The sequence below is a fragment of the Callospermophilus lateralis genome, chromosome 2 (assembly GCF_048772815.1).
Source record: "Callospermophilus lateralis isolate mCalLat2 chromosome 2, mCalLat2.hap1, whole genome shotgun sequence".
Lineage (NCBI taxonomy): Eukaryota > Metazoa > Chordata > Mammalia > Rodentia > Sciuridae > Callospermophilus > Callospermophilus lateralis.
This window is the reverse complement of record NC_135306.1, coordinates 65,013,261-65,032,876: the sequence shown is the minus strand read 5'-3', so window position 1 is coordinate 65,032,876 and position 19,616 is coordinate 65,013,261. Positions and strand designations below refer to the sequence as shown.

Here is a 19,616-nt window from a genome sequence, read left to right as displayed (position 1 = left end):
CTAAGTTTTGCTGTTTAGAGCCAACTATAGTATTAACATTCAGACATGCTATTTGCACTCAGACTTCTACACTAGAACAAATTTGTATCTTTTTGCCTTTTACTGTATAGACTATTGACTATTTTAGTGCCAATCCAAAGATAGAATGTCTTATCACAAGGAGCTTATTTACTTATAAGACCCAAATCCAGAGACAGGGAAATATTCCCAGTGACCCTTACCTTAGTGATCCTCTAATTCATCTAGCACATTTCCTGTAATGAGCTTAATTTACCCAAGTAGCTTTCAAAGAAAGCTTAACATGGAACTCAATCCACAGAATAATTAGAATGCCCTCATTAAAGGGTCCCCCACAGCTTCCTACACTTCAGTTCAAAACCATTAATTTCCATCTAACTGATCCCACCAAAGACACTCTTGGCTCTTCTTTTCCATATTCTGGTTTGCTTTGGCACCAATGGTCCTCTCAAGTCTCAAATGCTCCAGGAAGCCTAAGTACATGCCCATTGAAGGTGTCTTCTCCCCTGAACCAACTCATTCAACCACACTTTATACATATTTGGTCCCACCATATAACCACATAGGATTTCTAAACTTTCTAAGTACTGCCACACATTGTGATCTGCTTACTACTCATGAGAGAGCTGCAATTTAAAAAATAAAGACCATTTTTAGAAATAATTTTATATAAACAGATTCTTATACAAAGAAGAAACAAATGTACAGAGCTCCCAAATTACAAAAAGGTGGACCCTTGCCATTCTTTTCTGTGCTGGGAAGAGAAGAGAGAATGGGAAAAAAATGATTCCATTGTTTTTTTTAAAACTCTTTCCACCTACTACGTAGTCAGTTTCTCAAGTAGAGTTTCTATTCCTTTGCTTTTACTTTTGTTTTTTTCCAACGTGGGAATCAGGCTTTTCAGCCAGGCTTTGACTTTGTTTGCAACTTCTTGGTCAGAACTCTGCAGAAGACTAAAGACAGAAGAAAAAATTAACAATAGTTACATTTCAAAAAAAACCCTAGATAATTTACAATACTACCAGTACCCATAGTATAAAATATTTCACTAATGTTGAGTTGAATCTTCTAACTATATACACTCTAAATTTTTTTTGTTCACCAGATGAATAGGGCCAGTAGTCTATATATTCTAAAACCATATAAGAATGTTTGATAATCTTATAGGTAGAGTCATTCAAGCAAATACTTAAATGACTCTGATTATCACAGGATTTAATTATAGCCTGCCTTAAATTATTCTACATGCTTTTTATCTTTTCTTTCCTATCTATATTATAAACTCAAGAGCAGAGTCCCTGTGTTTTCTTTCCTTTTTTTAATTTTATGGACAAGAAAAGATGAGTAGATTAAGTAACCCAATTGAATGGGTATACAGGAAGCTTAAGTGGGGTCATGAAAGGTAAGAGACAGTGAGCCTTCTCACGAGCTCTACAACATGCAGTTAAGGAGGAAGAGTTTCACTGCCTGAGTGTGAAATGCTATAACTACACAACCCAAAGCATGATATTTAAATTCTCTAGGATTCAGTTTCCTGATCTATAGAATGGGATTAACAACAGAACCCACCCTTTTCAGTTGGTTGGTTGTTTATGGTGTGGAAATAGAACCCAGGGTCTTGCACATGCTCAGCACACACTCTACCACTGTGTTACACTCCAAACCCCTATAGGGTTCTATTTTGAGTCTCAAATTATTTTGGCACTTAGCAAACAATAAATGTTATCCACTCAATAAAATAATCTGAAACCTTGTTTAAGTGCTCTGCCACCAAAGTGAATAGAGCTTGGAGACTAGTAGCAGTAGGCCCATTCTTTTTACTGGGGCCAAGTTATAGGCACCTCACCACAGAACACATGCCCGAGTTTTCTGTTCTTCCCCTGCTTCTTCAGGACCACATGTAAATGCTAGCCTCTGAAACATAGTCTAGAAGGAAATTACTTGGTATTTTCAAAAGTCCCAGAACCCAATAACTTTCATCATGTCAGCAAAGAGGAGGGTCAGTTATTAGCATTAAGCAGCATTCCACTGCTGCTGGGAGACAAGCAATAGCACTACTTGCCATCTGAAAAATTGAAAATGATGAAAAGTGAAGTACCCTTTTAATGGATTTGTGACTCATCTGGTGCTTTAATTTTATACATACTGGCTAAATAGTTACATAATGTACACCACTAATACAAGATAACATTTAACACAGTAAACATAATGATAGACATTTTATATGCATGGCTTTCATAACAGCTTTAGAATTATTAGTAATCTCATTTTCAATCAAGAAAAACCAAAAAAGCTCAATATTTTCCCCAAGGCTACCTATAATCTGGGTCTGGAGGCCAGGCAGCCTATCTAGAGCCAAAGCTCTTACATGATGGGAAGCTCAGCTTCTCTGAGTTATTGTTCTGCTAATATACAAGGCTGAGTCTCTCTTTCCACTCAAAATAAATCTTTTTCATTTGCTATAAAAAGGTACAGCACCAAAAAGACAAACATCAATAAACAACTATAACAACGAAACACATCAAGATTTCCAAATCACAAGTTTTAAGTAAAATATAAATAAGCAGGAGATTTTATCAAATAAATAAAACACTGCAATATTCAAAAAATAATAATTGTATTAATTAAGTTAACATAGTTCAACTTCAGTTTAGAACCTCAAGTCTTTCATGTCTTCCTGTACTAGTTCCAAATAGTACTCCACGATAAACCTGTAGTATTCTTATGTTTGAAATCTACTCAAGAGGAGTTCTAATAAGTACCTTTATAAATTAATTTCATAGTACCAATGAAATTTCTATTTAATTGAGAGTAATGAAAGAATGTGTCAGTAGGTGTTAACTTTCCAAATGTCTGGTAAAGAAATTAATAACAAAAAGTTCGTGTTTCAGCTAGTGAATTTTGACCGTTCAACATCAACTAGAAAATTAACTAACATTAATGAGAAATGAACAAAATGATCTACATGAAACACTCATGTACTTGGGGGTACTAATCAACCAGAGAGTATATGTACACAAGATCAAATTATATACTGAAGAAACATTTAACCTAACATCTATAAAAATATTGTTAAACTGCAAAGCGTGTACAAATGAATTATGGTAGGAGATTCAATCTAGGATTAGTATCTGTTTTCCAAAACCATGGCAGCACAGCAGGGGAAAAAATCAACAGTGACTGCCTCAAAGCAACACACAAATCTTATAAAACAAATGCTTTAAACAGAAGGTTTCATATGGGCACAAAAAGCCTGGAAATTCAATGACCTGTAAATTATAAACTAAGCAAAATCCAGGGAATAATACACAAGATTCATGCATCATCATTTTTCTCTCATTTTAAATTAGAAAAAAATTAGCATACAGATTTTAGAAACAAATGCTTTCCTAATCCATTTAGAATCACTAAAAACAAAGAAAATTACATGTAAAGTTAGGCATGACTTAAAAAAACAACAGGTTTGTCACTGCTTCCTAAGGGACACAAATTACTTACAAATTTTATATATATATATATAAAAATAATGTTTTGGTCAAAACCATCATATGATGCCTTGTGAGTGTCATCATTTTGTGATCTCTGATATCCAAAAGATGGCAGTAAAAGAAATCCTAAGGACAACTGAAAAAGCAACATTTGCTTTCTAATATTTGATCTACTTGTCTAGACTATGGACTAATTAGTAAAGACTAATGCCAGATTACTAGGAACAAGTATTAGAGCTGTGAGGTAAAGGGGAAGGAAGTGTACCTTTGTATGACTGGGTCCTGAGCACAGAAGAAACACGATATACCTACCTGGAAAGAATAATGGCACCTCGATTTATACTAGCCCAGGACTTCAGGTTCTTCATACCAACATGTTCTACCAGTGTTTTTGCAAAACATCCTATAAAGATATACTGAAACTTAGTGAACTTCACTTTTTTTAAGATTATAAGTTTTCATATTGGAAAAAAAAAGCAGTGAAAGATAGCTTCAAATTCTTATTCTTATAGGGGGAGTGAGAAGTGGCAGCCCTACTGCTATACTAGTTGCCTCACTAGCTAGAGACATGTAATTTTGTCTTAATTCATGACACCACCTTTTTCAGACAGTTCATAGGCGAAACTATTCATCTGGTAGGGAAAAAGTGGCTTAAATACCACATGGAATGTGAATACAGTAAAAAAGGTCAGGTTAAAGACAGGACTAAGAGGGGAATAGTATACAACATTTTAAATACAAGATGCTGTTCTCTTTATAGATGAGTTTCTACAGAGCAGCTATAAGGCTTATTTAAAAAGTGCCAAGGACTGGCTTGCCCTTTGGTCACACACATTCAATGCCAAATAAACAGGCTGCTGTCCAAAATTCTCTGATGAGGATAATATTCTTCAGCTTATTCTTTTCTCAAAACTAGAGATTAAAAACCAGGCCTTTTCATTGGGGGTAATGCTACACTATCTGCCAGGAACAGAATGGCATTCAGGGCAATGACCAAGTCTGGTTAAAAATCTAAAGTAGCAGAGGAGGGAAAAGAGAAAGCATGAGGGAGGGTGGGAATGAGGAGAAAAAAAAAAAAAACTGCAGGATTCTCGGACACAAGTTTTTATTCACAGACATCATTTCTAAACACTTGACAAACTTCACATGAACTTACTGGGTCAGTGTAAAGTTCAAGAATGTGAGGAATTATAGAAATTCCACGTAAGTCGCAAGAAAAGGACAAGTTGCATGGCTTACCTTCTTTTCCGTTTTCTTTCATCTTTTTATCTTGTTCTATTAACCATTTCAGAACTAGATGTCCTGCAGGATGTTCTGCAACATGAAGCTACAGGGGATCAAGAAGAGGCTAATTCAAACATCTGTTTTCACCCACACCTTGGCCCAAGATTCAACCTATATAACCACATGTAGGTAAGGATAAAGTCAAGTTTCAAGTTCCACAAGGCTTAAGAAGTCTTTATCTAGAATATTCTTATGGCTAGAGGCACCAGAGATAGGCTGAAATGAACTTGGTTATGCAAGAATGCAGCCCCTGCAGGGCAGGGCACATTTGGCTTCCTGAATTCAAGTCCAAACCACACCACCCACTACTACACTCATCTAAATTCATGTTCATCACCTTTCAGTGGCAATTCATAGTTCTGAGGTGAGAATAAACCTCTGAAACAGAATACCACAGCAGAAACACTGAAACCTAATTTTGAATGATGAATGGTGTTTAAATACAAGTGACTACAATGATCTGAGCAGGTCAAGAAAAACTGTTTTAGCTCAACTTGACTCCTTTTTAAGGGCCACACCAATCATTTCCATCTGGGGACTCTGTGTATGAAGTATGGGAAACAATGGCACAATCTCCTTACAGAGAAACTTTCGCTACACACTGCTCATTCCCACTTGGTAATATGAACTGCTTCAGGAGGGCAGAGGCCAAGGCTGCACTTCTCCTTCCCAATTCTATGCGTCAGAAGTATGCCATACACTAAATACATGGCATCGTTTTCATTCAGAACCAAATACATATTGGTACAAAACATTTCCAAATGCCAGGCTTTGGTCTAGATGATTAGAGGGAATTAAAGCTGAATACAATATAACTGCTGCTATGGAAAAGGATCTCAACTGTTCACTCAACAGCACCTCCCTTGTCAGCTTTCTTTCCTACTAACACGTCACCCAGCCACCCACCTTCTCTAAAGCTCCCTTTTTACTTTCAGGGGATACCTCCTGAATGGTCTGACGCAGTTCTGTTCATCCGAACTGTTTCTGCCAGAGATTGGCCCACAAGTGAATGTGATCTAGTTCTAGCTAATAAAATGTCAAGAAAGATTGGGAATTTGCCAGACCCAAGAGGAAGACTCATTGCTCTTGCTCTTTCCTTCCTGCTTGGGACCCTGATGTGTGGACTTGGGCTAAGGTTGTGAATGCTAGCAAATGCAATGCAAGAATAGCTGCAAAGATGTTAGAGTGAGCCAGGAGGGTGGACTCTGGCACTGTGAGACACTACTTTTATTAGGGTAATTAACTATCTAACTGCTAACAAGAGGCAACTTATCATTTAAGCCAAAACACTCCTTTCTAGAGCAACTACCCATAGTACTAGTTAAAAGTTCTTGGACATAGACTAAAATTCAGATGTTACATTTAGTTCCCATCACATCCTGAACATAATTCAATATGAGAATTGACTTTTACTACTTTAACACCTTGCTTATATGTCTCACCAATGGACACCAGGCTCTAAGGACAAAGACCTTGTCATTTCATCTTTGAATACCTTTTTAAGCATTTAGGACAGATTTATTCAAAGCAAAGAACTTAAGTAATCTATTTTTTTTTTTTTAATCTTAAAACTGTAATACTAGGGATAATAATGGAAGGCGACTGTGAGGATTGAGATCAAGGATTTGTAACTCTAGGCAACAGCAGAGGCCATTGCCTCAGAAAACAGGTTTACCATAAATATGTTAGAAGCTTTGGGAGCTTATAAATCAGCCCAACACATAGGCCCAGTATGTCCTGGCCTCTGCCTTCATCTTCCTCTGCTTGACAATTTCCATTCCCCACCTTACCTTCCTGTTTTTAAACTGCTGCACTTGTGCTCCCTCAGCCTGGAATCTTCTTTCTACTACTTCTTGATGAGCTTCAGTTCTCAGCTTAGCTTTTCCTACCTTCAGAAAACCTTCTTGGAGTAGGTGGCTCTTACAAAATTTCCTAAAACCTGTAGTTGTCCTTCACAGTTTTCACTTAGAATACTAAGATTTTGTTTTTATTCTGTAGCTATCATGAATCATTATACATTTCTAAGAAATACAAGTACTATAAAGGCAGGTCGTTTTGAATTCCCAATTTTCAAATGTACTGTCAGTGTGAGGAGGATTAATTGTTGTTAAAACTCTTTGTAGTGATGAACTGACTTGAGGTTTTATAGCCCCACAACTTTCATGCCTCTCTTACAATAGCACATTACCTCTCCGTCCTTGCCACCAGGATGTAGTTCTGCTGCCGCCAAGCTGGCGATGGCATTCAAGGCAGGCTGAACATCTCCAGTGGCAGATCCCAGAATATCGGACACCAACACACACGTAGACTTATCTAGCACCACCTCTTGGGCGTGTCCTTGAAGGTAGCTTAACAAAGCTGGAGAAATGGATTCTAAGAGCTCACGGCGGCGGATCTCTGTGTCTTTCTTACTATAGGAATATGTTGAGTGAAGTATTATGGTAAGAAAATTAGCAAAGGAAATAGTAATCTTATTATCACAAAATCCTTAGGCAATTATCATAGTCTGTGTCACAATCTATTGTAACTGTTGACAGTTCTACTGAGCATATAGACAACAGGTGATTTGAGGCTGGAAGCTTAGTTTATGCAATACAACAACAACAACAAAACACTCAAACAAAAGCCCAAACTCCCAGTCAACAATGGATTATTCCATAAGCTAACACATGCTTAAGACTACTGTATGGACTCTACTCCTTTCCTTGGGTACTCAAAACCAGAGTAACAGTAGTTCTGAAAATAAAGAAAACAAGAAACAAACCATGCACCTGAATACCCACTATGTGCCAGGGCTCAGAGGTGTTCTTTTGGCATGACACTTTTATTTCCTTGTCAAGTTAAGAACTTTAAGAATCTGTCAAAATTACAGGATTAAAACAAAATTCACCTTTTGGGTTTTTTTAAGAGAGAGAGTAAGAGATACGGTATGGATGTGTGACTATATATTTCTGGAAGCATAGACTACTCTGATTTCATGAACAGTCAAAGAAAGGAAAGAAGGACTCAAAGCATTCTACTAATTTTTACCTGTGTGCATTACCATCTCCTTTTTGCAGAACTTCAATGATTTCTGGTACTGTATGTGCAGGATCTCTTGGACTCAGTAAATACAAAAGGACCTTCCTTCCATATTTGTCATTTACTATGTTTGGCAAGGAACTGATAATTTCCTATAAAATTGTAAATTAAAAAAACCTTTATGTATATCTATAAATTATGATTGAGATTTGAATGGTGATGAAGAATAGACATATGACTATTTTCCTGTGTATTTAATCGAAAATGAGGAGTGAGTTCTGAACTGTCACATTAAAACACAAAGAGATTCACATTTGGAGCACAGAGTCAATTCTCTACTGTGACTAGTATCACTAAACAATCCATTTATATTAACTGACCAAGACCAAGGACTTAAAAACATATTTAAAGTAGTTATCTTCATTCATTATGACCAGTATTTCTTAGGCCTATTTCTAGGGACAGTTCTTGCTTGAGTCACTGAGTAGATGGTTAATTTGTAGCTACACTTAACCATAGCCTCAATGAAGAACATCCTTCTCAGAACTTCTCTGCTGAGACTATGTGAGGGAGATACAAAAACTGTAAAACAGAAAAAAAATGGATAAAAGCCTTTAAAGTTAGGTTGCTCATTCATGGTGAATGAAGGCTATTTAATTATTATAGTGAAAAACAAGAACAGAGTGGGAAGGGAAAGTAAATCCAGAAAGACTTCACTGAGTAGTTACAAATTACCCTGTATGGCATTTTCAGTCAATATACACAGGCACAGGAATTTCCTTTTCTAGTGGCTGCAATCGAAGTGACAAAAGCAATGTTGCCCCATCTCAACTGAGGGCCTACGCAAATCTGCTGATGTTTTCAAAGACAGAAAGTCACTGTTTAAAAATTCCTTTATTCTTGATAGAGAAAACACAAAGAGAGAACATCTGCTTTCCCCCACCCTTAACATTCTTGTTTCTTGTAATAAACTTTATATGCAAACACACGTTTCTCAGTACCAAAGATTCTTAGAAGTGGCTGAGGCCAAAGGAAGAATTCAGTTCCATTGACCATGTTTACAGATGAGGCACTCAGAAGGGAGAAATATGACTTGCCAGAGGCCACGTAGAATCATTATTAGGGCCCTAACCAGTCCTAATACCCTGACTCTAAATCTAGTCTCCTTCAAAGAAATCGTACAATCTTTTTTGAAGATGACTTATTTATAAAATCATATTCAGGTCTGCTCTTTTCCAATTTGTCTATTTATTATGATAAAACTACTAATTTTAGTGCAAGAAGGAAACTAAATTAAGTGAGTTATGAACCATGAGGCCAAAATACAGAAAAAGTCAAGATTCCATGGTTGATGATGAAACTCCAGATTTCCATGTACTACGTTCCTTTTTTAAAAAACCCCAAGCTTCCCTCATATTTTTGCATAAAAGTATGTTTCTGATAATTAGTAATAGTAGCTAACACTTGTTAAGTGCCACTAGGAGCCAGACACCGTTGAAAGCTGTACATCTATCACGTTAAATGACATTCACACCACAGTGCCTGTTTAACATGACTCCAATCCTAGCTCTCCTAACTACTTCTCAAGAAGTTTAAGGTCACATCATAATAATTCCTACATAAAACATACAAGTTTTCAGAATAGATTCAATAAATCTAACCACCTCAAAATGGATATATAATTTCAATCACCCTGAGAAAATGAACTTAAAATTTCCATAATGCAAGGGAAGATGAACCAAAAAAATTTCCAAACTTATTGTAGAATAGGGAGCTTTTTTATATGTGTTTTTGATGATGGCATTCAATGCCCCATACGGATGGGTAGGGGGGGACCTCTAGTATATCCTCAGGTATCTGTTTTAAACTTCCATCAACTCGGACAAGGAGACTCGTCTTTTAAAAATCTGCTCTTTAATCTGTCAATTCATTTCAAGATAGGAGTTGAGAATGATACAATGGTTGGGTCAATTTCCACAGTCTTAATAAAAACAACAACCCTTTGCTGTCCTTTAAAAATAACAGAAACCTCTAGAGTTAATACCTTTAAAACTTGGGTGACATAAGTGTCAAAAAAGCATGGGGATATACAGTAAACAACTATAATGGTTACTATTGGACTGACCTAATATATGTGCCTTGGGCAGAAATAGTTTTAGAACACAGAAGCTAGAACTTCAAGAAATGTATAAAATCCACGCAAAAATATATTCGAGGACTAGACTCTGAATTCACTGATCTTTACTGCCTTTTGGTTCGTAATTAAGAAATTTAGAATTTAAACTCATGTTTAATTAAAATCTTGAAAATATGTAATATTTATAACAAAATTTTGTGAAACTCAAAACATTTACTTAAATATGTAGTATTTAATTCTCCATTTTGCCTTCATGATACTTTTTCCTACCTCTGAAATTATACATATTTGAAAAATACAAAGAAAACAGTATGTGAGTGTTGCAAATCAGAGATTTCTAGATCATTGCCTGGAGAATACCCTTAACACAGATAAACAGGTAAGAGATGGCTATGGTACATAGCTGATTGTGTGCTTAATTTGATCTCTGGAGTCTTCAAGTCAAGTTGGAAGCCTTTGGCAAATCCTTTTACCTCCCTGCCCATTAATTCCCTTATCTGTAAAGGAAATGATCCACCTACCTGACCCATGGGCTATCACCATGAGCAAAACAGAAAACCCACCATTCAAGCTGCTGTAAAAAAATTATTTTCATATTTAAAACACACCACTGAATTTACAGCATCCCCAACTATGGAGATTAAATAAAGCTAGTGGAGTCAAAGGTTTTCACTCTCAAAGAGAAATGACAACAATGACAGTTTGATTTTCACTTTGGCTTAGCTTGTGCTTTATAAGAGTTAACTTCAGAGAAAATACAACAAGGACCATTTTTTGTAACTTATTTTTCTTATGCTTCAAAAACCAAAGAGCACAGGAAAGAACAAAAGACCTCCTTCCTGTTTCTTGAAGTTCTAGTTTCTCGTGTTCCAAAACTATTTCTACCCAAAGACACCTTTGGCCAAGTGTTAGGCCCCTGCCAGACTTCTTGGCACTCTTGTTTTGCCTATTCTCTTTTAAAGAGAAAGGGTAAAGGTCAAAATCAAAGATGCACACAGGAAGGAGAGTTAGAGCATACACATATTTTCTGTTAAGGACAAAAATGCAAAAAGACATAAATTACTGAGAAGCTGGTATATGTTTCTGTGTGGAGACAAATAGAAATGCAAGCTACATTATCCATAAGAAGCTAAAATCTAGCAGAAGCAAAAAAAGTTAATAGAATTCAAAATAAACTTAAATAATAAATACCAGTTGAAGTGTTGAGAAGGTTGTATTACCAGGGAGTCTAAGTGTTTTGTTACCAAAAAAATCGTGTTTTTATATCAAAGTTCATGGTTTGGCTACCCTCAAAACAATAACAACAACAACAAAAAAAACAACCAAAAAAACAGCAGGTCCTGTGTGATTGGGCATAGGGTTTCAGTCAGTTCTGAAACACAAAAAAGTCCCAGAGACTGGTTGTACGACCATTGGAGTATATTCTATACTACTTGACTGTATCCTTAAAATGCTTAGATGGCACATTTGTGTTATGTGTATTTTATCTTAATTACAAAGAAAACAAAAACAAAATTGGGATCACCTTAGAGCTCTCATTATCAGAGTGGTTGCCATCACTTTGGACAGGGCAGGTGATCTCCTCATTGCTCAGTCCCCTACCTTCTTTCTCATACTTGGTCTGCCTTATTCATTTATCAGTTTAGTCAATGGACATTTTTTTCTGTTGTGATCCCTGTATCAGATCACAATTAACTACTAAGTGAATAGGTAGAAAAACCAAAGAAAATAGTAGTTGACAGGATGGGCAGACCAGATCTGGCTGGGAGATCAAAGACTGATATCTAGTCTTAACAGAAAACAAGGATTGATTATCAGACTATGATTTTGATGTGACATTTCAGTAAATCCAGATACTCTAACTAGAATGCTTAGCAACACTAAGCTTTCTTGGCTATTTTTAAAAACACTGTACAATACAATATATAATGATTTTTTTTAGTGACTGGGTGGAAAATACTAAAACACTATCTGTAGTAAATTTGTCAACTCAGCAATTCTGGTAAGTAAATGCCTTCACAGACTTTTAATGTATGCAAGAAAATAGACGTGATTATTAATGGAATTATCTGCACTAGCAAAAATAAATAAGAATTTAAAAATAGTTTATTAAAAAGAAAAAACTAAACATCTATCACCAGAAAAAGAAAATTACCCATATATCCATGATTAATAGAATACTACCTGGCATTGAAAAATAAATTACCAAGGACAAAGGTGGGCAAATTCAGGTCTTGTTCAAATCCACCTTGCAGCCTATTCTGTATATCCTGCAAAGACTAGATTTTGCACCTTAAAGGGTTGTTAAAAAGGAAAACCAAATCAAACAAGAAAATGAGACAGATACCATATAAGACCCATAAAGCCTAAAATAATCGCTATCTGGCCATTTACAAAAAAGGCTTGATGAAACTCACAATAGTTAAGTTACAGCCATTAAACAGCAACTGGCTAGTGTACTTATTTCCTTTTCACAGAATATTGTTGTCACACCAGGTGTGACTTCAGGGTAAGTGGATCAAGTTTTAATAAATATGTATGTTTCAGAAGGCAAAGCAGGTAAGAATCAGTTTGTATTCATTTTGAAAAGTGGAAGGCTATCTGACCAGGCCGTGATTTCAACCTGACATTTCTGAAGTCTGAGTACTTTGAATAGAGTGCCTAACAACACTTGGCTTTCTTGGTTATTTTTAAAAAGCACTGCTTTCTGCAACAGGTTTTGTGATGATTGGTGGGGTGGGGAAATGCAAGAGCAATCAGCATTCCAGTTTTATCACCAGCTACACAGTTTAATGATACACAGAACCTGTTGAGCTTTTGTCAGTTAGAAGCAAGAGATCAGCAGTCAAGCCATGCAGGGAAAGCTGCCCTAAGAGGGACACTCATCAAGAATGTGGATTAAATAGTTGTGGGAATTGGACTGATAAGCACAAGGAATTAAAACTGTTTTAATAGCAACTTTGAGATTAATCTTTGGAAAAAAAAATTAAAGAGGTGATTCTGGGAAATTCTGAAGGAAGTCTGATTTCTCCTGAAATCCATTTGGAACAGATATGCAAATTTTAGTTGTGGTGAAAATATTAAACAAAAGCAAACTTTCAATAGCCCAGCCTGTTTCCATTTTTGTGAAACAACTTTATTCATTAGCCAATTCTATGGCCTCACATTTCTGTCACAGGAATGAAAAACAATCATTATTGATTGGAGTCAAAAGGGTAATAAAGCCACAAGGAACATGTCAAAATACTCAGTCTGTGACATGAAAGTCTTGCCAATTTGTTTCTTCCCACATCCTATCTCAAAGAAAGTCATCACCATCTTAAAATAGTCAAGAACAAAGTTGGAAAATGACAGCAAGGGCATGAGAAATTCACACTGGGACCTAGAGCTGGCATTTAAGAAAAAAAAAAAAAAAATCTCTTTCCTTTCCAGTGGCTGATACACTTTTTCTATTGCACCCAGTTCTACTGGTGCAAATGGGCTACTAAGAGAGGACACAGCACCACCACCTGACAACAGGTAAACTCTCTAGATAATCCATGTGCTTCTTCTCTTCTGCCAAGAGTACCATGTGTCCCCAGATTTCTCCAAGATCCCCATTTATGTGTACCAAACACAAAAGTATGTATAATTTTCAGATGAATAACCTGTGTCAATACAGACTATTTTATTTTTAAAACATTTCCAAGTCTGGTCAGTGCTACCAATGTTGTAATTTCTTATCGCTATCCTTGCAATCTCAATCATACCATACACTCAATATCAACTGCATTCCAAAAATAAAGGAAAAGATACAAGAGGATCATAGAAGCAGAAGTCAGAAAAAGAAGAGAGAAATAAAAATAGTTTAGAATTCAACTTTTACTTTTGGAAAAGAACAGTTTGGTTTTTCTTATGTGCATGTTAAAGTTTAGAGCTAACAAACTGTACTTGAGCATAATCACTTTATGGCCATTAAGCCAGATTAGAGGAATTGCTGAAATGTAAAAATGAAGTTAATATTTTAATTTTAGTCCTAAATTTTAATCTAATTATACAAAAGCTTTCATGAAAGTTTTAACAAGCACTAAGACTAAGTGAGCTTTATGAATTTTTCTTCTCTATCAATCCAGAACAGATGTATTAGTAAACTGGATAACTGCAGAGAGACAGTCCGTCCATAGGAAGAGAGTGTTAAATTGACAAATTACCTCCAAAACTAATTTCTGATCAAATCTAAGCACTGCTTTGCTGATTTTTCATTTTTTAATATCTAATATAGTCTTAAAATACAACAACGACAAAAAATCCTATGTTACCCTAATCCAAAACAAGTCAAGTCTTAACCACAGTCTTTTAAATATTTTAAACAATATTAATATCAAGTTACAAGATTATGACTCATATAGGAAAAGAGCAAATTTCCAAAATAAGACTTAGTTGAGACAACTAAAAAAATACTGGCAGAAGTACAGGTGAAAACTCTTTTTAACACTGCACGTGTGAAATCAAAGTTAAATACCCACAACTGGTATATCAATGCAACTTAAATCTCAGACCATCAGAATTACTTACCGAGATGATTATCTGCTTCACAAGCTTAGTATCATCAATACAATCAAATGCAGCCAGTAAAACCAAATGAGAGTATTGTCCCTGTAAAAATTGAAAGGTAGTAAAACTTAAAAAAAATGCAAGTTTTTTCCTCTTACTCCATCTATGGAGTCATTATATAAAGGCTACCAACAGGGACAATTTACCTAACACAACATGAATAAAAGCCATTCAAATGCACTTTCTTTCTTATCAGGACCTAGTTAATTACATTCTTAAGAAATGATTGATTAAAAAGAAAAAGAAAAAACAAACAGAAAAGCATATCCTTCATTTCCAAAGAGCCCCAGACTAACCAGGATATAATACCTGTCTAAATAGGTATCCTGTTAATGAATAGCTATCTGAAAATCAAGTAGTAAGATTAATACTATGTGTGTGTTGGGGGGGGGGGAGTTATCACACAGAGAATATTAAAATCACACACAAAAATACATAAGCTTACATGTAATTGCACACACACACACAATTCATAATACATGACAGAAAATTCTAGAAGGCAAAATACTCTAATGTAATAATCATCTCTGGGATAAAGGATTATAATCTTTTTAATCATGTATTCTCCAATTGTATTTAGATCACAAATTTTCTTAAAATAATCCTCCACAATTAGAATATAAGTAAAATACAAAACAAACTATAAAGGTACACTTACTTAATGATATGAGAATAAGACAAAACTTTTTGCTTTAAAAGAAGTATGGAAGCAAGACCCATGTAAATTCACAATTGTGGCTTTCACAACAATCTCCTCTTGAAATAATACAATTATTTCTGCAATGCTGATAGTCCTCCAAACATTTAAAGAACTCCTACTTTATGTATAAAACCAAAACAAAACACTGTTTTAAAAGCTTGTTGCATATTCTTGTTAGTAACACGGATGATGATATCAATGTTGTATGTCTGTTTTAATTAGGGAGAATCAATTTTTTATAATAGCCAGCACAGATTCATAGCAAGGTCTGAGGAACATGACATTGTTTTAATTAGAAACAATGAGGAATTTGCTAAATACACAGATGTAAAAACAAACTGGAGAAAAACACCAAAGATCTAACATATTTACGATCTAAAGGTCAACAATCAACTAAAACAGCAAAAAATGAAAGTCCTTTTACAGAATGGCTTAAAAAGTACAATAATGCCTTAATGGAATAATTAAGGTCAATAATTAAAACAACGAAACACCATTGTCCACTTATCCTATAGACAATGTTGAAAACCTCTGATAACAGACAAGTTGAGGTAAATCAGGCACACTTTTATGTTGGTAAGAATGCAAAGTGGCTCAACTTTGGAAAACAAAGGTAACAACTACAGATACACTATACTGAAATAAGATGGTCCCTAAGACAAATTAAGTGAAGGAAACAAGACATGGTACAAAATCATTAGTTTCAGTTTTCTGAAGTCATACACCCATAAGCTTGACCAAGAGTCCAATATTTCTGGGTAAATACAGAAGAAGTCTGTAGAGAATTGAATTTAAAAGGCAGACATACTATCTTTTGAAGGCAGAATTACATTGATCAATGATGATTTCTGTTCAAATTATATGATTAATACACATAGATGTTATATATATTAACAGTATAAGTGAGCAATAAGCAATTCCATAATCATATTTGGAGGTTTTAACATGTTTTGCTCAGTAGCTAAGAAAACTAAAAAACAAAATAGCAACCAGTAAAAAACACTGATTATTCTGAACAACACTATCACCCACCATGATCTAACAGTTATAGAATACGACAAACAACCTCAAAATAAATTCTTTTTAAGACACAATTAAACAAGTCTCAATGTATTTAAAGGATTAAAATAATAAAGAATATCAAGAAATCCTCAATATTTAGAAATTAAATTACATTTCTAAATAATGGATGGTTCAAATCCATGAGTTATATTATTAGCTCATATCATCATTTCAGAGGTTATTCTAAGAGATTAAAAGACATTGGATTATTAATTTCTATTATATCCCAATGTCATAGTAGGATTAGGTTCTCAAAAAACTTAATTGTTGCATTACCTAAAATAACCAAACTATAAAATTAAAACATTCTAATTAACTTGATTACTTAAAAATCTCTTACTACTACTAATACAGTTTAGAACTTTCTATTCATTCTATTTTTACTCAATTCTAATTTAAGTATTCAAATTAAAATGTCATACATGAAGATTAAATTACTTAATAATGACTGAGGAATCAGAAAATATTCTCATATTGCAGAAATAGCTCAAGAGAGCGAATACCATATAGAATGCCTTCTGAATGGTTTCAAACTTAACTTTTCTAATCTCCAACCCTATAGAAGACAATAGATAAGTACACAATCACCAAGCATTACCTTTATGTTTGAATTAGGATTTGTTATATTATAAAGTCAGCACACATTATAGTTCCCACTGGATTTTCATTGAAAAAAGTAGTTGGTCATGAAATATTTTTGATTCACCACTTAATTAGAATTTTACTGATGAATTAAGTCATTAAATATATAACTCAAAAATTAAAATTATATTTACTACCACATAATTCTAGTTATAGTGTCATTCTATAATAACAATGCAGAAAATATCTAAATATATGCAAACACTAGTTTTGAGGCAATTATTTTGTGTCCACTAATTTCATTAGAAGGTTGTCACTACATCTCCAGGGGATTCTAAGGAGCAAAACCACCATGGCTACACTGCAAATTTATTCTAAGAAAAAAGGAGATGATTTTAATTTTGGGGGTGGTAACAAATACTGATACTAAGTTTCTGAATGGCAACTGACATTATTTACCTTGAGAAAGATATAAACATAGATACCTTAATCAAGGCAGTAATTTTCACATTTTATTAACATGATTCAACAAATTCATTAATGAGACCTAGTAAATATCAAGTCTTAAAAAAATATCTAGTAAAAATGGGGACCTGACACAATACAATGTTAAATTTAAAAGAGGGCTGGGGGTTTAGGGACCTGGGAATGCAGTTCAGTGAAGAGCCCCTGCCTAAGCATGTTCAAGGTTCTAGGTTCAATCTCCTGTATTTCAACAACAAAACAAACAAAAAAAGAGGAGAGAGAGAAAAGAAACATGTGGTCCGAATTCTAATTTTTACAAATAATCATTTGAAAATATGCATACAAAAAGACTATAATAAAACAATTTTCTTGATAATTTTTTTAATTTTTCAATTTTTCTTTAAGACATAAATTCATTTTATTACTAAAAATAATTAAAAGAAACATGTACTTTTACTGTACTTACATTAGCCACCTTTTCAACATAAGTCTTCATTGTTTTCACAATCACTTTCCTGTCCTTAAAAAGGAAACATTGCCTCAATGAACCTTTAGTAATAGATTAAACCTATTTCATAGTTAAAATTTTTTATATATTAAGATTTCATTTGAGAGGAATACTTTTCTTTAGTGAAAATAATTATGCAAACAGAATGAAAAATTGCAACAATAATAATTCCTTTCAGAGTAAATCTTAGTCTTACAGTTGACAGTCCATTTAGACATAAAGAGGGAACCCAAAACATGTTAAGTTGCAAGCAACACAACCCTAATGAACCAGTTTTTACAGTAAGATCTGAGAGATCTCTTATCCAATGTCTGAAATATCTCTGCAAGAGTTGAGTATACAGATAGTACTCAATATGCATTTGTTGATAAAAATTAAATGTGCACTAATGAAGATAGAATAATATAATTATCTTCTGAAGGCATAAATAAGTCATTTCCATTAAAATTCTGTGATTAATATGGATCTTTATCTTTTTTCTCAAAGTACTTAACACTCCCAGTAAAAGTGTTTTAACACTCCCAAGTGGGACTGTTCACTATCTTATCTCCATCACATATAATCATTAAATGAGAAATAGAGTCTAACAGATACCCAAACCTCTTGTGTTTACTTGCTTGACAGACTCTTTCTTATCTTCAACAAAGCTCAAGGTTTCTACTAAAGCAGAGAAGAAATACTAGGCCTAAAGATGATAAATACCTGTGAAGCCTTGAGACACAACTTGATAATAAAATGCTTATGCATAACTAGGGAAAGACTAGAGGGGATTGACAATCAATGAATAAGCAAGTCCAGCCTGCAGGTAAGACATGGCCCCGACTGACAACACTTACCTTGGGTGTGCCGTGCCATAGACAGTGCATGGCGACTCGGGCACCATCATGTGTGTGTGCCAAGTATACCACTGCTTCGCGGATGGCTTCAATCAGTTCCTAGGGAACAAATGCTGTCAGGGCATTGGTTTATTTTTCCTTCTTTTTGCTGTTTTATCTGTCTACAGAACAGTCAGGCACAAAAAATAAAAGGAAGAGAGCACAGGTAGCAAACAATTTAATTTTTAATTCTGTAGACAATCAGACAAAAATACAACCTCATTCTAGAAACATCCTTTTCTATCAAAGCAGCAAATATTGCTGGCAAGCAATTTTTATTAAACAACATAACTGACTTTTACCAATGTCTATTTAAAAAAAATGTTACAGGTTATATGGGTAACATAATATATTGTAAATGATTTTCCAAGAAAAAAATGTCTAGAAGGTGGCAGTGATAAGGGAGTTTCAAACAGAACAATGAAAATAAATAAAATGCTCTTTCCTAAGAGACATGTATGTAATAAATAGAATCAAAATTCATTCTAACAAAGACATTTCCCTTTTTTTAGTTTATCACTAGATTATCTCCAGAAATCATACTGATTCTTTATCATAAACAAATAGCATTTCCCAAAGAAAAATTAATCTCTATATTATAAAAATTTAGGCTAGGTCTTCACCTATAAACAACACTTTTGTAGAAAAATCATTTAGTTTTTTTATGAGGTAGCTTAGCTTAATTTAATCTTTGGCATTCATTTTCAATGTATACAGTTTCTTATTCATATCTTCAAAGTCTAAGCACAAGTTGTAAATGAGATCTGGCAGCTAACAGCTGTAGGGCCTCATTTTAGCCTATTCCAACTTTAAACAAAATACAAAGCCTCAAGCCAGGAAATGGAAAGGTAGTTGCCTAATTTCATCAATAAGGAACAAGCAA

At 34.4% G+C, this 19,616-nt stretch overlaps 1 protein-coding gene across 1 annotated transcript in view; it reads right to left on the bottom strand.

Moving 5' to 3' along the window:
- Positions 1-324: 324 nt before the first annotated feature.
- The window catches only part of Pum3 (pumilio RNA binding family member 3), a 36,813-nt gene continuing 17,521 nt past the window's right edge, over positions 325-19,616 (bottom strand). The window contains exons 11-18 of the mRNA XM_076843441.2: positions 18,695-18,793; positions 17,817-17,870; positions 14,503-14,583; positions 7,821-7,963; positions 6,979-7,201; positions 4,746-4,833; positions 3,819-3,909; positions 325-971 (exon numbers count right to left, since the gene is read on the bottom strand). Of these exons, the coding sequence (XP_076699556.2) occupies positions 839-971; positions 3,819-3,909; positions 4,746-4,833; positions 6,979-7,201; positions 7,821-7,963; positions 14,503-14,583; positions 17,817-17,870; positions 18,695-18,793 (912 nt within the window). The 3' untranslated portion in view covers positions 325-838. The remainder of the gene's footprint in view (positions 972-3,818; positions 3,910-4,745; positions 4,834-6,978; positions 7,202-7,820; positions 7,964-14,502; positions 14,584-17,816; positions 17,871-18,694; positions 18,794-19,616) is intronic.